This window comes from Dromaius novaehollandiae, chromosome 1 (genome assembly GCF_036370855.1).
Source record: "Dromaius novaehollandiae isolate bDroNov1 chromosome 1, bDroNov1.hap1, whole genome shotgun sequence".
NCBI lineage: Eukaryota > Metazoa > Chordata > Aves > Casuariiformes > Dromaiidae > Dromaius > Dromaius novaehollandiae.
In genome coordinates, this window is record NC_088098.1 from 124,897,443 (window position 1) to 124,914,734 (window position 17,292).

The window sequence follows — 17,292 nt, forward strand, 5'->3', positions numbered from 1 at the left end:
CAGAAGAGACCATCAGATGAGGTCAAATCATCTTAGTGTTAGGTGGTGTTAAACTAAAGTTCAATTTTAATGTGAAATTAAGAAAGTAATTAGATGTCCACAAGAACATTAGTGGAAAAGAAAATTATGAGAGACTGGACACAAAAAAAATGCATTTGCATTTACTGATGCGGGACTTTCGTTAATCCTAGTGGTATGATAATCAAGCTGAAAGCCCATGAGTTCCTGTGTTTGTTTTTCTAGACGTTGTAGATTTATAGCATCATAGAATCCAGGTTGGAAGAGATACTGGGGTCTCTAGTTCAATCTCATGCGCAAAGCAGGGTCATCCTTGAATTTGGATCCTGTTGCTCAAGGCTTTTTCCCTTTGGGTGTAGAAAGCCTCCAAAGACGGAGATTTTACAGCCTTCCTGGGCAACAGGGCAGTAGCCTGCTTCCCTATATCCAGCTGGAACCTCCCCTCGTTCAATTTATGACCATTGTGGATCAGTTAACAGGTTGGCTTCATCCTCTGAATAGCTTTTCAGTATCTAAGAGGAGGTTTCTATTAGGTCTCTCCTAAGCTTTCTCTTCTCCAGACCAATCCTGTTTCCCCTAGCCTCTCATCAAAGGGGGCAAAGGGTTGGTCTGTTCCAAGTGCAGGACTTCGCATTTGTCCTAGCTGAATTTTATAAGGTTCTTGTTGACCCATCCCTTTAGCCTATCTAGGACCTTCTGAAGGCAGCCCTGTCCTCAGGTATATGGACTGGACCCACAGCTTGGTGTCATCCAAAAACTTGATGAGGATGCATTCTGTCATTGGTAAAGATAAACAATATACACAGGCAAAAAAATTCAGAAGAACTTATGACTATACTAAAAACTTACTATGTGCAAGAGGACATTAATATCTTATGAAATATAGGAATACCAAATTAAAACCAAGCCTAACTTTTTAACTTTCTTAGTTACATAGGAGGAAGCTTTCCAGTTATTAAACTGATTATACAAAATTCATTATGACGCAGAATAGTTGAGGTTGAAAGGGACCTCTGGAGATTACCTGCTCCAACCTGCCTTGCTCAAGCAGGGTCAGCTAGAGCAGGTTGCCCAGGATCACGTCCAGTTGGGTCTTGAGTATCTCCAGGGAAGGAGACTCCACAAGCTCTATGGCAACCTGCTCCAACATTTACCTCCCCTAACAGTAAAGAAGTGTTTTCCTATGTTCAGATGGAATTTCCTGTGTTTCAGTTTGTGCCCATTACATCTTGTACTGGTACACCACTGAAAACAGTCTGACCCCATCCTCTTGATACCCTGCCATCAGATATTTATAAGCATTGGTAAATTTCCCCCCGAGCCTTCTCTTCTCCAGGCTGTACAGTGACATCTCTCTCCGCCTCTCCTCGTATAAAGGATGCTCCAGTGGCCCTATACTGGGCTATACTTGGGCAGAGCGTTGCCAACAGGTTTGAATGAGGTGACCCTTCCCCTCTACTCAGCCCTGGTGAGACCATGTTTGGAGTGCCATGTGCAGTTCTGGGCTCTCCAATGCAAGAGAGATGCGGACATACTGGAACGAGTCCAGCGTAGGGTCGCAAAGATTATAAAGAGATTAGCACATCTCTCAAAAAGTGGAGGCTGAATGAGCTGGGACTGTTACTCTTCTCAGTGGTGCTCAGTGACAGAAAGAGAGGCAATAGGCACAAACCAAATGTCAGGATATTCCATTTACACTTTTTGGGAGGCGGGGGGAGGGAGGGTGAACACTGGAGAAGTTTGCTTAGAGAGGTTGTGGAGTCTCCATCCCTCAAGACAGGCAAAAGCCAAATGGATATGGTCCTGAGCAACCTGATCTAGTTCACCTTGATTTGAGCAGGGAATTTGAACTAGATTTTCTGCAGAGGACCCTTCTATCCTCAATAATTCTGTGATCTTACCATTTTTTTTCCCAAGGAACTCTGCCTTCGCAGAATTATTTCATAATAAAATTGTTGTAATAGAAGATATTATCGTTTTTACTTTCATTATTAGTTTTTCCATTATCCTTTAGGTTTTTGTATCATTCCTTTTTCACTTATAGATTTTCTTTGTATCATTCAACAACATTCTTTGTCATCTTATGATAATTAGAAATAAGCGATTTTCACAGTGAAAACAAAACTTCAACACCATATCTTTTCTGTATAACTTTTGTTTTATAGTAAATTCGTAAGTATGTGAATTTTCCATTTCAGAATTCTATTGTGTCATTCTAAGTAAAAATCAGAATTGGTTATAGATTTTTTTCATGAAAAATTTCTTTTGGTCAGAAACAAAACCTTTTTACCAAAATACATTTCTGTGCATGTGCATTAGTAGCCCAATGACAGTTTACTGTACATGGTAGAAGAGTGTCAAGAACAGAGGTGAAGAAATGATCCTAATGTAGTCAGTAGTCTGTTAGGGTCTTCTTTAGACATGGGGAGAAAGAAGTTGGTCTTTCATCTGCCTCAGGCAAGTCAAAGTCTTGGTTCTGTCCCTCCTACATCAATCAGGCACTCATAGTCATTTTTTCCTTTCTGTGTTTTGTTATAAAAAAATTTTGAGAGTTCCTGGGTTCTTCGTTGTGTGAAACAAAATTATTGAATATTTCAAACCTTTTCATAATAAAAAACACAGATTTTCTTCCCTAATTTTCCCTTAGCTTCAATCAGAATAGCCCTCAAACTTCAGATTTTTATTATTCATTATTATACACATAGCCCTGATGCTGCTGAATTAAGTGTATTTTTAACAGGAAGTTGGTCAACTATACAGTTGGACTCTTAAAACTTGGTTCGTTGTATGTGCATAATAACTTTTTCTGCAGATATGTCATGTATGATGCGTTTGGTTTTCACAGCCATTACATGAGACAGATATTGGAAGCTCTGCGTTACTGTCACGATAATAACATAATTCACAGGGATGTGAAGGTAAGGCTTTTTTTCTTTTCTTTCCTCCCGCCCTCGATAATACAAGCTGCCCAAATTTTGATAACCTTTGTAATTTAGAAGATGATGGGAACAGTATTTATGGGAACTCTATTGAATGTGTATGCTTACTCTTACTGTGTCATGTGAAATTAAAGTCTATGGCTAGTTCTGTCAAGATGGAACATTTAGGAGGTACATATGCATTTGACTGCAGCTTACTTTGAAAGTTGATTTCTAAATTTTGAACATTCATATGACATCTGCTTACATTTCTTTTCTTGTTGATATAAATTAATTGTGTAAATTAAACTGCTATTGGTGGATTAATGACATCATTTTGACAGCATAAAGACAATATTCAGCCACACTAAACCTCCAGAGAGGTATGTTCATGCTTAAATGCTACAATATTCATAGTATTGCCTACTTTTGCCAACAGTTTCCAGACATTTATTATACTGAAAACTTCCCTAATACAGTGAAGTTTGGGAGGAGAAATACAATCTTTAAGAAGTTTGTGTACAATCTTTGAGTTAGTGAATTTTGTACTATTTTCTTGGATATTTATGGTACTAGCTTATCCTAAAGTACTGTAACATAAATAATAGGGACCATTTGGGTTTGACTCTGTCTAATTTGCATACATATTCTTTGTACTTTTCGTTCTCTGAGATAGCTGTTCCAGCTTGGTTTCTCTGAGAGTTTGTTTCTATCCAGATCGAGTCAAGTATGATAGCAATTAATGAACAATCTAATGGGGACAGATGGTGCAGTCTGAGAAATGGAGCTCGGGTTCTAGTGAACAGAGGTGACAGAGAGGGTGAGGTATGCATCATGCATCCTACAGGTGACCTGTGTGGGCCTTGAACTGATGGTTTACTTTTAAGCAGTCATTTGGTCTCAAGTATGCAGGCATTGTAGACCTTTCACCAATTCCTTTTTTCATTCCTTTTTTTTTCCTTTCCCTCCAAAACCAAGAAAATTATTCCACGTAGTTTGGTATGTTAACAGTTTGAGTCATTTCTTACAGCAAGAGCTTCTAAAGGCATCCTCTTAGTCTAGTCACTGATAGAATGTCTGCTCTTGTTTGGTCTTGAAGGTTCTAGATTCTTTTAACAGTTTATGTAGGACAGGTTTGATACCACATGAGAATTTTAGAATGAACAAAATCTTTATGTTGCTCTGGCATCCTGAAAGCTAGGTCTGTTGTTTTTGTTGGACCGTGTTCCTCAACAAAAATAAACTTCAGTTTCAAGGGCTTCACTCAGTAGAACAGCAATTTATTTTGCAGCCTATCCAGACTTAAACTTTAAAAACAATGTTTTTTATTAAATACCATCCTTTGGAAATAAAATTGATTACATGAGTGAGTACGAATTTTTAATCTTCCTTTCTGAAGTGAACGTGACTTTATAGATACACACCCACACCAGAGAATGTTGAATCTTGACAAAAGCTGTGTAGAAGTTCTGTAACTGCAGGTTTGGGTGTACAGCATTATTAAGTTAATTGCAGTATCTCAGCTCTAGATGTCACTGTAGGTGTTGCTTTAAAAGGAAATAGTCTGTCTGATGCCAGATACTTCACCAGACTTGGCTGACAACATATATCAGAGCCTCGAGACCACTATGACTGCAGCTTGTGCTAAACTCCCATATGCCCTTAGCCTCACCTCCTATGCCAGAACCAAAACATGAAAAACTTTCTCAAGATGGCTTCTGGTTGTCTTAATTTCCTTCAGTTATCTGTGAAAACAGACATTTCTTGAGTTTCTTTATGGCTTTTTTTTTTTTATCATAATCGGTGACAACTTTACCTTTGCTTCATCTTCACTTATTGTGATGCTGCCTTCATCCACTGCTTGGAAGTTGCATCTTATTATAACTAAAGCAGAATATCCTAATGCAGGAGGGTGGAAAGCTCAAGGCAGCTATGCACCAGAACGGTGAAGCTCAGGAACATTTGTCTTTATTGCTGCATTTTATTCCTAGTATGCCAACTTGATAAAATAGGATTGAGCCATTCTCTTTATTCTTTCAAGGCCTTGCTGTGTCAGAAATATCCAAAAGAGAGCTTCAGGAAGTAGCAACACTGAAATGGTCTTTTTTGATAGAAAATGTTCTTACAGAATAATTTGTATGCGGAATTGTGTTCATGTAAAAGAACAAAGAAGGGTAGCAGGAATAATGTGGGTCTGAAATGAAATGTTGGTTCTTTTTCTATGCTAAAAGCCATATGAGACTTTGAGTACTATTTGTCATGGAAGTCAGACGCTTTCTCTTGAGCAGTCAGTATTACACAATTATGCAGATATTTCATTAAAATCATTATTAAAAAGTGAGTGGTTAAAGACAGGCTAAAGAAATAGGGGGAAAATGGCCTATTCCTTTCTTCTGTATCTCCGCTTTTACTACATTCTCTCCTGCATGGTAGCATTTTCGCTTACTTCACCTACAGGAAGAAGAAAAAAAGAAATTGGATTAACTTGGCTGCACCAAAGTGGCTTTTCTCAGGAGGTCAGATAAATGTGCCTCTTAACATAACAATTGAAGATAGTTGCCTTGTATATGACAGTGTATTCGCTGAGGACACTAACACATACCTCAAGATTTAATAGAACTAAAGACAAGTCACCAGAATGTGCTCTCGAGTTGGAGTCTTTGCTCAGGAAAAAGAAAAAGTAATAATATATCTCTACAACTTTTAACTGTAAGGGATATCACTAATTATTGAAATTCCTTAAGCTCTATGGTGTAGAATATTTTTTAGAATGATTTGAAAAGCTGAAAGCGGCATTGTTGTTATAAATAAATGAACTTGAATGTTTCCAGTCCCTGTGACTCTTAATGTGGTGTTAGACTACCTAAAGCTACACTGCGTTTTTTCTTGCAGTCACATTTGGTCAGTATTGAATATTTTGAGTTGTTAACTTCTTAGTGTCTGGGAAAAATGGCTTTATCTTGTCTTGATGTTTTCACTGAGTTACCTGTTAGCAAGGCGTTAAGCTTATTGATGTTGTTAGATGACTTCTGTGCTAGTTACTGAAAGTAGAATGTGAGATTCACCTTAAGAAGCAGGCTGTTTTTAAGCATTATATAAGTTATAAACTTTTTATCCAAAAAGTGCATTTCTTTCACCTGTTCATTTTTGCAGTAGCTTCAACTGAATTGTTTTTATCAGCAAAACATTAAGAGACCTTACAGTCTTCAATGTGTCAACCTGTATTGTGATGCCTATATAATACTTTTTAATATAAGCAATACAAGAGAACTTAATCACATCAAGAGCTTTATTAGCTAGGTTTTTATCCTTTGATCACATCAAATAGTCAAATGTTAGTTATGATTTCCATGTAGTTTGAGAGCTTGTATGTGTTCTTGTGATGAATAAAGTAACTGATGTGCAGTCGTAGTCAGTCAAGCTTGTTGACTAAATGTAAACATACAAGACTTTAATCATAGGTTTATCTCAGTAGGCATGAAAGTTTGTTTCCAACACGTGATCAGCTGAGTAGATAAAACTGCTAAAGCATAAATACAGATTCTGCCTTTTCTGTTTTTAAGATTCACTTCAGTGTAAAAACACTTTTTCCAGAGAGTAGAACTAAGCATTATGCACGGTTGTGTGTTATGTGCAAGTCTCAGTTGGTCCAGGTGACTTAAGACTTGACCTGCCAGTAGATTTACATGTTGATATATGTGCTATATGTAACTGAAATAAGCATGCAAATTCTCAAAGCACACTCTGTTAACTGATCTTCCATTGTCTAAACTAACTGTAGTCAGGCACCTAAGCTTTTGCCAGTGAAGTTCAAGAGTTCAAGGCTCTTATACTTCTGCTTCTAGGTATACCTATAAACTGAGTAAGGCTTGTACGTGTGTGTGTGGGGGGGGAGGGGTGCAGAGGTGTGCGCATGTATATATTTATTCATTTATATGTGTGTTTATGTATGCAAATATATATTCAAACATATGTAAAGTGGTCTGAATAGAAGCTGTTCTTTAATATCATTTTCTCTTTTCAATCTTTGAATAACAAAATGAGATGTGTTGCATGTCACTTTCCTGTTTTATACTTTCTGGGGACAAATGGTAACAGCTGGCCTTTTTTGCATGTTCTCTAGAAGTTGTTAGGTCTTTGAGATCCAGTAAGCATCTCGTCTGTGTGGATTTTGTTATATACTCAATCGTTAAAAGAATATTAAGGTTCCAAAATGAATGGCAGAGGTGGAATTAGGGTTTCCTATCTAGTTTTGATGCATCTTCTGAATATTCCTTCTGAAATAATCCTCACATACTGTGTTTTTCTGAGGAACATTCCCTTATTCAAAACAGAAGTTAAAAGAGGCTCTGAGCATAAGGTGTTCACTATTTTTTTTTTTTACCTCAATATTCTAGGCATGTTTGGCCTAGATTTTTGTGTTCCCTGCCCTAAAAATGAATTCCTGTATTTTGTTTATATAATTCACAAGTCACCTGCTAACTTTGAGTCAGCATAGGGATGTCCGAGCAGTGCAAGAAGTTTAGCCTGAGCTGTGTTTTGCTGAAGTATTTCTCTGCCTCCATCTTGACTCTGTTTTGGGGGATTTTTCCTCAGAGAATTATTCTGTTAAATGCTGGAACAATGTTTTACTTGATTTGTAGCTTCTCAAATTGCCTGTACTGCAGGAAAGCTTCTTCAGTAGTTAAATCAAGGAAAAAAAATCAAGAAAAACTGATGCAATTCAAAAATTTAAAGGAGATATCGTACAGGAAAAAAGTAAAAGTGTATGTCATTTCATCATCCTAAGTAGAAATTGTGGAGTGGGATTTCATTAAGAATCTGTCTCAAAGTTGCATTTGATTGCTAGTTTCCAAAGTTTCACCCATCTTCTTGTCTTTTTGATAATTACAGCACTGGGGAACAAGTGTCTGTGGCTAGAAGAGTGGAGAAAGAATGACTTGAGCCTATACTACCACTAAAAACTCTGTGTTGAAAATTGCATCCTCAGGCACCCTGCTGAGATATCCTGTGAACCGCATTCATTATAAAATGAATTTAAGGAAGGACAGAAGTTGCGGTTGCATGTTTGGATCTGTGCAACATAGAAGCACAATGATTCTAAACCGGTTTGCTTACCCAAACATACTGCTACCAGTCTAGATGCAGTAATCTAAGCAACACTGTGCTGTCAGGAGGACTTAAACTGCTCACTTTAGTCCTGGTTTAGGGATCTTGCCATTGGCTGTGTTGCACAGTAAAACACACACCCACACAAACCACTTTCCCATGCTCATAAGCTCTGTTCCTAGAGCAGTGTTCCTACAGGACTTTGTAGAGTTACTCACTGGAGCTGCCCAGTTAAGGTGTTTTCCCTAAGTTATTTGATAAACATCACATGGGAATCCTGTAAAAGAAGTTAACACCAAATTTTGATCTCATGGGTAACATTGTATTAAATAAAATACTATGTTCCTGTGATTTTCTGTCTTTTTCCTTTGCGTGTTTATTGAACCTCTGCATAATATGAAGCACGTGTCAGATGATAGGCAGTCTTTGGGTCATTCCTGGGGAAGTTCATGCCTGCAGGCATTAGGATAGGGGACCTTACATTTTGTGTCACTGTATGCCAATCTTATGAGTCAGTTTAGTGTACCTGTCATGGAACTCAGAGTACTGAAGGCAGAATTGCTCACTAAATTTTATTATTCAATTTTGGACAAGTGACTGGACTTCTTAGAATACCTAGTGTTTTATAGCACTGTGTATGCTCAGTGGAATCTCAGTTGCAGAGAAAATTCAAGAAGGGAAAAGACCATTAATTAAGATTAAGTGTCTTCCACGGAATTGATTAAAATAAAATTAAAAATTAAATTAAGTCATCAGGATATTCTAACTTCCATAGCAAAGAGGAAAAAAAAAAAACAAAAAAAAAACTCCTGTGCTTCATACTCCTAATAAACAGACAACAGTGTTTGTTGTTTATGATTATATTTTGTATACCAATAAGTGATAATAAGCATTTATGCCTTCCTAATTAAGCCATAGAATTTACCTAACAAGATTAGTCTGTGTGTAGAAATTCTATGAATATTTTTTAAACTCAAATAATACCAGACATTAGAAGTAAGTGCATGTATGCATTTCATCCTTATTATTATTATTATTATTATTGTGCATTCAGATCTGTTACAATGTTGTAGATCTTTTGTGTTAATTTTATGCAGTTGTCTTCTATAAATGGCCTGAATTTAAATGTTGTTTTGAACTAGGTGCCTTTTGGAGTAGCATGTGTTAATTCACCTCTGAAGTGAGAATTATGTAGCACTTTTAGATGAATACAGTATGTTGAGCACACAAAGGCTGTGTACCAACAATGTAACCACTGCTGAAGCTGTTCATTAAATATAACTGCCGTGGGTAAGACTCCAAGAAAAACAATTCCTGACCAACCTACAGAGCACATAAAATGTGCTCTTCTCAAACACTAATTCAAATCCTTTAGCTAGGCCATGAGAGCTCTCCCCATCTCTGGATCCTTCACCCTTGCAGGTTGGCAGTCACCATCAAAACTTTCTCTTCTGAGTCACCCTGTTGCAAATGTAATAATTCCAATAACACTCTGTACCCATGATAGGAAATGCCAGAGCAGGATGGATGATAAATTAATTAAATCTTAACTCTGATATTTCTGCAATTTTAATACAAAGCTATAAAAAAGCTCTTTTTGTGAAGGTTAGAATAAAAAATAAATAGGTGCATAATTTATTCACATAGGGTTTTATCACCAAGAAAACAGTTACTATAGCAAAACCCTAATATTGTGGACATAGGTAAACAGTAGCATTTCTCATTAAGAACTTTCCTTTGCACTCCGAAGAATTTCAGCATGTCTCGTGATGCATTCCCCGTTTTTTTTTTTAAAAAAAAAAAAAAAGGAATCAGCCTTCTAGTCAAATACTTCTGAACAAAAAATACATGTTGAGTGTGTTTTTTCAGTTCTTTGCTATCTTTCTTTTGCTTTCCTTAAGTCTTTGATAAATAGTTTAGCCAGTCCAGAGAGTCTGTGCTTTGTCCTGTCCTATTCTTTGATATGAAGGAAGCTCCTGTCTGAAAGCTGGGAATATGGATGATGAAAAAGAGCTATGTCCTCAACTTCAGCCTGTTTCAGCCTTCTTCCCTGAGCATTTGGATAGAAACACTGTTCGTAGGTCAAATGGAAAATGTAATGTCTTTGTTTTGCATGGACAAAATGATAGTAGACAGTTGAGTGTATAAATTACTTGGATTCATTTGGATGTACATGTAGGATTTATGTCTGATGTTGATGTAGCCAGCAAGATCATTTAAAAAATAATACAAGTAATATTTTATCATTTTATTTAAGTACTTATTTCACATAGAAGTCTTGTAATAGATAGTTAAAATGAGTTTATTGTTAGTTATATTCCACTGACATCTTTCCATCTTTCTTCCTATTTGGGGAGGTCTCGTCAGTAAAAATATCAGCTGTACGTTTGTGGTGTTTTGATGTGGATTTTCTAAACAGGCCATACAGACTTTTCTTAAATCTTTTATCTATAAAAAGGGTTATAAGTGGATCTAAGCTACTCTTAGCAGCAGCGAGGCAAGTAAGGAAATTCTTAATTTCCACTAGATAGTTTAACCTTTGACAGTCTTTATTTGTAAGCAGAACATAAAAAACTGGCCTAAAAATGTGATATGGAAGAAAGCAGACAGTTAATATTATCTGGATGACAAGAATGTTTCTTTTGACTGTTTTATAAATTAGATGTTTCTTTCCAATGCAGGTGTTTTTTTGTATTTTACTCAGATGTCTGGTAAGCGAATAGTATGACATCAATACTGTTATAAAAGATGCAAAAAAACATGCAGTAGCAACAGAAGCTGCAATCTTTGTGGTGTATTCACCAGCTTCTACCTTGATATTATAGCATTTGTGAAATTTTTGCAAAGGCTTTACCTCAGCATCATATGTTATAGCTATTACAGTTACGCACACCACAGTAAGCCATATAGTGATACACAAGTGTTTAGCAAATTTTGGCTGACGAAACTTTTCGAGTACACATCTGTAAAAGCTCTCATTAACTGTTTGAGAGTATTGTGTGATGTCATTACTTTTCTTCAGTGTTGCATACTGACTTAGAGCAATCGAACATAAAATTGTAATGGTTACATACATGCTGACGTGCATAATGAGAGTTCCAAGGTGATTTGCTATTCTACACATTGCAGAATCATATGTCCATTGATACCCACTTGCAAAGTAGGCAGCCAGAAAAGGCATAGTACTACATATAAGTAAATTTGCAGCGACAAGATTTGCCAGGTACATGTATTGTGTTCTTTTTGTAGATGTTTGCCTTGAAAGTATCCAGGCAGAGAGAATATTTCCAAAACTGCCGGTAGTAAATAGGAAAGAGTAGATGACTGGTAGAGCTACAGTAGTAGCTAGCGATGGCTGAAGACATGTTGAATTTCTCATTTATGCCAGTTTTCCTTGAATGAATGGTCAGAGCTGAAACACAATTGAAAGAATTATTTTTCTGTAATGTGCATCTAACATCTCTTCTATTCGTTGTTTTTATTTTAACTGTTCTTTTTTCTCCCCTGCTTATCAGTATTGCTAACTCCTTTTTGACTATCCTGAATTTGCATGATGTTACTCCTTGGGCATTTTTTCACTGACAGATTTCACATAAAAAGCTGACCCATATCAAAACCCCAAGTATGCATACAGTCTGATAACATAAATGAGGAAACAGACAGCTTAAGCTAGGGCCTGAAATACTTTGTGTGGTCTCAGTTTTTCCTCAATCTTTTTGAACATCTGTAGGCTGCTTTGGAAACCACTTCTCAACCATTTTAAGTTAAATATGCAAAACAAATGCAAAATATTACACTAATTGCAGAAGTGGAGTATTCCATGCCCCTATTTAAGTAAGAAGCACAACTTAATTCTGAAATCTGGCTAGATACATTTATTTTATGCTGACTGCAAAGACTGTCAGTATCTAGTGTCACTTTGTTCAAGTTATGGTCTTAGATACATATTTTGCATAAACAATGTAGTCTGTATTTTAAACGTATGAAATGATTCCTGAAAATGGCAATATATCTATTTTTTCCAAGTTCACTTTTCAATTTATTCTTAATTTCCAGACTGTAAATAAGAAATAAAATCTATTTGGTGCTTAAAGCTCTGTACAATGACTGCATATAAAAAGTAGCATTTCAGTTTACTAACCTGTAGTGAAGATAGATTCTCTTGTTGTACAGATATAAATTTAGTGACATGTATCCTAGTGAGCTTTTATTCCATATAAAAGCTATGTAAAAAAATTCTAACAGGTTCCAAACTTATAAATTGACGATACTCTTTTTTTGATACAGTTCTAAGAAACTGAACTCAAATACTGAAGAGCATTCCGTATAACTATGATAAAAAGCCCAGATACCAAGTAGATTAGCCAAAAAGAAATTAAAAATTATGCTGAGCAAATTGTCTGTTTTACAATTTGAAAATTAACAATTTTGTAGCTGTTACATCTTAGTGTGAGTCCCATATGGACAGTTGAGTCAAAACTTATTAAATTCTTTTATCACAATGAGTTAAGCTCACAAAGTAACTGTTGAATTTAGTTGTTTAGAAATCTAACGCTCATTTCTGTGTCAATGCCCACGTTTTCTCAGGTGAAACAAAGAAATAACAATTTTAACCTTACCTATAACAGCACCTTCCTTTGCAGAGAGGAAGTATTTCTGTTTGAAGCTCTTCCTTTGTCTCCGCTGCTGCAATGAAAAGGATGATATTTATTTAAATCTGGAAAGTACAGTTAAGAAAAGTATCTGTCCATCGTAGGTAGGTTTTCAGGATTTACACCTTTCATTTACAGAGTCAACAAGCAGCTAAGCATTTAGAGTTCAAACCAAAAGATGTGGTCTGCTCAACAAGGACTTTGAAATTAGATCCAGATGTGACTCCATTAGAAGAATAAAGAGAAGGAGATAGTGTGGAAGAGTGTTTGTAACAGCCTTTTGCTTATGAAGCTATGGCACAGAAGTAGCTTACAGTGCTTTATACAGCGCTTTGCTCTGTTTGGGGGCGGAGGAATTGTTACTGTCATTCTCTTTAAGACTGCCCACTTCCCATAATGGAAAAAAAAAAAAAAAAGGTATTTTATAGGTGAAAACTGGTTTCAATGCTGTTTAACTTCAGCTCCAAGAGTTATCACAAAGCCAACTGGCTCTTACTGAAGCCCACCTGCAATGATGTAGTACCCATTTCTATCCTCATTTAAGATTTAAGTGACCAAATGAATAGATTATGTATGTCTAGTCAGATGATGGATTCTGTGGAAGCAGTTTACAGCTGATGTGATGTCCTAGGATTACCAATCAGTTGGAGAAAACTCAGTCTATTTCTGGCAAGAAATCTCTTATTTTATACAAATCATCCAGAAGTCTGCACAAGACAGTTTTCCTCCTCCATGAGAAAGGTTGCGTGATCTGTGATCAAGCTCTGTTTAGCTCTACAGAACTTAAGACTTTTGATTTTTTTCTGTCTGAAACGTCTGTGGTTGTGAAGTGTGGCTTTTCATCAGCTATAAATAAGCTCCTTTGTGAGAACAGAGAAGATACCATATAAAAACTTCTGCAATGTTAGTAAGATCCTTGTTTTGTTAGCTTTGCTGTGCGTTTAAACATCCACAGTGAGAATACGCTTCAGTGATCTACTGTGAATTTTATTGTTCAGTTTCATTATTAATTTTATATTTTTTCTTCTAAAATGATGGGCATGTATGCTGGCCTCCTATTGAAACTAGATAATTAATCTGATTTAGGAATAAATTTAGATGAGGGGAAACTTGTGGAGTATTAGTAATTAGTTTTTAGTACTGCAATTAGCTACACTTTGGAGAGTACTGGTTGTTTGTACATTGTTTTTTCTTTTTTTTCCTCTTCTCTTTTGAACATATAATTATATTTTAAAAGTTGTTCTAGTAGAAAGAGTCTTTTGTTAATTAAATATTTTATAGTATCTTAGGCTGTCTTAGAAGTCCTTGTGGTATTTCATCCATTTTTAGATACAAGAATTCGTGTTCTGGAAATTTGCTAAGAGGAGAGCATACCCAGATGCCAAAAATGGTGTTTGCAGTTTTAGTTAGCGGAGGGGTGGTTGTTACTCAGTTGGTTATAGCCTGTGGTATTTAAGATTCTGTGACTATAACTCATGGCATGGGAGGAGATAGTGCTCCCTTTTTTCTGAATTATTGTATGATGATACATTGTTATTGAATTATAATCTATCACACTTCATTTTGGAACTGATTACTAATATAGATGATAAAGGAATGGAATGTTACAAATAAAAAAAAAAGTATATTGTTGATTCCAAGTTGTGAGCACCTTCATTGATTATTCTTTTAGTGGCCTGTTTCCATTCACCTAACTTAGAAATGGCTTATTTTAATTAAAATATATTTGATGATATTCAAACAGTGCAAGTGTGTCTTTTATGCAATTCATTCTCAGTTCTCCATAATGACCTTCACGTTAATATTTTCAGTACTCTTAAACAGTGATCACTCTCTAATTTGTACATGTTACTGGATTTTATGTGGCGATAAGGAACACACGTTGCCCTTTGACATTGTATGCAGACAGCTTGTTTTGTGGCCCAAAGCCATAAAAACAAGGAAACAGTAGGAAAACATACTTCAGTTTGCCATATATGGTCATATTACATAATATGCTAAGTACGGATTATAAAAGGCTTAAGGACTTGCAGCCTGCCTGGCCACTGCCTCTCCCACTCCACCTGCCCAAGATGATTGGAGACAGACGAATCAATCTGTCACAAACCAGATGGCGAACCACACAGCTCCTTAAGGAATGTTGAGTGTTGGCAGCAGCTGCTGCTTGTCAGATGGTAAAAGGCAGGGGTCTAGTTACCCTCTTGCTCCCATAGCGGTCAGGCCTCTCTGAGTTGTGGAAGGCCCAAGGGCATGTGCTCTGTGTCTGCAGCTTGGAAGGTGGAAGACAGCTGCCAAGTATCAGGTGCAGAGAAATAGGCAAACCCAGATGTAGGCTGGAAGACACTGAATAAATGTATAGCTTCCATCAAACATGCAGCTGTATAAGCTGTAGAGCAGAAGCACTGCATGGTGTACCCCTTTGTTCAGTTGGCTGTCATCTAGATCAGGAGATTTGTTGCAGAGCACCAGGGTTCTTGTCTACCTGTTCATTAGATTTCCTTGCAGGGGAGACCCAGTATGTGCCCAGGTTTTCTCCTGACTTGGATTTTGGCTATAGTCAGTATATATATTTAATGTTGTGAGAAGTGCTGATCAAAGCAAAGTCCTCTAAGCTCTTGTTTAAATCTAGTCTAGTTCAGTCAAGCACTATTGCTGAATCAGTGGAGATAAAATGTTTGTGAGGTTTGAGCTGGGTCTGTAGTAGACTTATTGTTGTTCATTAATGATTTACTTTCACCAGCTTTGGAACTGCCATTGTGGTTCAGCAAAATAGATGCAGAACGGAAGTTCTTATGTTGTTTGATTTATCAGTGTATGCAATATAACTCCATGGCATTTCCAGTATCGTTAGTGGTATAGAAGTGGGGTTACCTTGCACCCATGGCTTCAGTTCTTTGACTGTTATAAAATATGCAAAGGTAAGTGTTTCACAGGTTCCAGGTAGTCTTTTACATACATAAAACACAAAGAAAAAAACGTGTCTCAAGCTGGAAAACCTGGGTTGAATAAAAATCATCTTTCCAAATGTTTATACTGCAGCTCTTTAATGCTAAATACTGCATACAGTTTTTTCCCCAGTGAAATTCTTTGTGCAGCCTGCAGAGGTCTCCTTTACTGTATTTGTTTTTTTTAAAAAAGAAGCAGCTCTGTATTGGTCATGATAATTTTTACTTTTAACTTTAGAATCAATTTTTATATGAAAACCGCATTGATCATCATAGGCAAATAGGAAGTTTTCACTCTGCTTTTTCCACCATACTTCTCTATTTTTTTTGAAGTTAAATATACTTGTGTGTAACAGCTTTTTGGGCTTTTCCAGATATTTCTTAAGCTTCTGTGAAAATGCAAAAATAATAAAGCAAAAATAAAAACCTGGCAATAGAAGTGAAATTGATACTCAAAAGACAGATTCCATTGCCTGCACGCTGGGGATTTTTGGCTGCAGAATGGATTGCCTGCAGATTTGTTGCTGAGCATACTTATATGGATGTCTTCCCATAGTGAGAATCTTGGTGGAAGGAATAGCAAGTGTATTTTTCTTTTTAAAGCACCTAGACTTTTATATGTGTGGTTTGAGAATTCTGTGAGGAAACTAGCCTTGCTTTCTAATTGGTGCAAAGGTGAAATATCCATCATCATTTACAAACAAAAGCAAGAAAATTTTTGAAGTCAGCATGTACCAAAATGTATTATTCTGGTATATTTTAAATAACTGATTCAGATTGTTAGAACAGAATCTTAAAAGTACGTTCTGGCTTGTTTAAAAAAAGTATGCACACAAACACACACACGTACACACATTTGTGTATGTATGTACATATGCATATGTATTTCCAGCTCTGAGTGTGGACTTTGAATGTTAGGGCATTTTCCAACTTCATTCCTTTTCCCCTCCCCCAATGTCTGTACCTTCCAGACATCTGCAAACAACTTCTGTACAAGAATTTTTTCTACCAGTCCATCCGTGACCAGTGAATGGGGACAGCTTTGTAGCACCTTCTCCATTGTCCTGGATTTCAGAGCCCTCAATAGTTTGGGATTTGTATAAGGGATGGAAAAAAGGCTGGCAGATGATTCTCATTTGTACAGAGAAAACACTTAAAATGTATTTTGGATTGCTTGAACTTCACTGATGGGTTCTTTTTCTCTGTACACTTTATTTGTACTGTGCAGCACAACTCACACCGCTGCACCCTGATTCTGTGTGCTATCGGAGAGAGCATTACACCAACACGTCCATATGAGACTCTTCATTGTTTGTTTCTCAGCCAGATAAGATTGTGCTTCTCTCATTTGTAGTTTCAGTAATTCACTTTCCATGTTGTTATCAGAATAATTTACAATTTTCTTCCCTCATGAAAAATACCAATTTGAAAGTTAAAAATAGAATACAGCTAACTTCAGTTTGCAGATAAAAACTGGTCACCTGTATGTTTTTGTATGTTTATAATTAAGTTATAAACTTTGTTTCTGGCAAACAGTTGTTTCTCAACTTATATTTTCCACTGATTTTAAGGGGTGTGTGTAAGACAATGTAGCTGTTAATGCGTTTGTCAAGTCTAAAAGGTTTAGAAGTGACTAGCTTAACACGTATA

General features: G+C 36.5%; 2 protein-coding genes across 5 annotated transcripts in view; one reads left to right on the forward strand and one right to left on the reverse strand.

Moving 5' to 3' along the window:
* CASK (calcium/calmodulin dependent serine protein kinase) overlaps positions 1-17,292 on the forward strand; it is a 224,317-nt gene that overhangs the window by 99,835 nt on the left and 107,190 nt on the right. For all 4 annotated transcript variants that reach the window (XM_064497420.1, XM_064497432.1, XM_064497428.1 and 1 more), the window contains exon 5: positions 2,864-2,936. In XM_064497420.1, coding sequence (XP_064353490.1) covers positions 2,864-2,936 — 73 coding nt within the window. The remainder of the gene's footprint in view (positions 1-2,863; positions 2,937-17,292) is intronic.
* Positions 10,279-13,018, reverse strand: GPR82 (G protein-coupled receptor 82). The gene is made up of 2 exons (XM_026113912.2): positions 12,665-13,018; positions 10,279-11,457 (listed from the first exon to the last, which is right to left on the reverse strand). The coding sequence occupies exon 2, from the start codon at positions 11,422-11,424 to the stop codon at positions 10,354-10,356; it is 1,071 nt and encodes a 356-aa protein (XP_025969697.1). The 5' UTR covers positions 11,425-11,457; positions 12,665-13,018; the 3' UTR covers positions 10,279-10,353.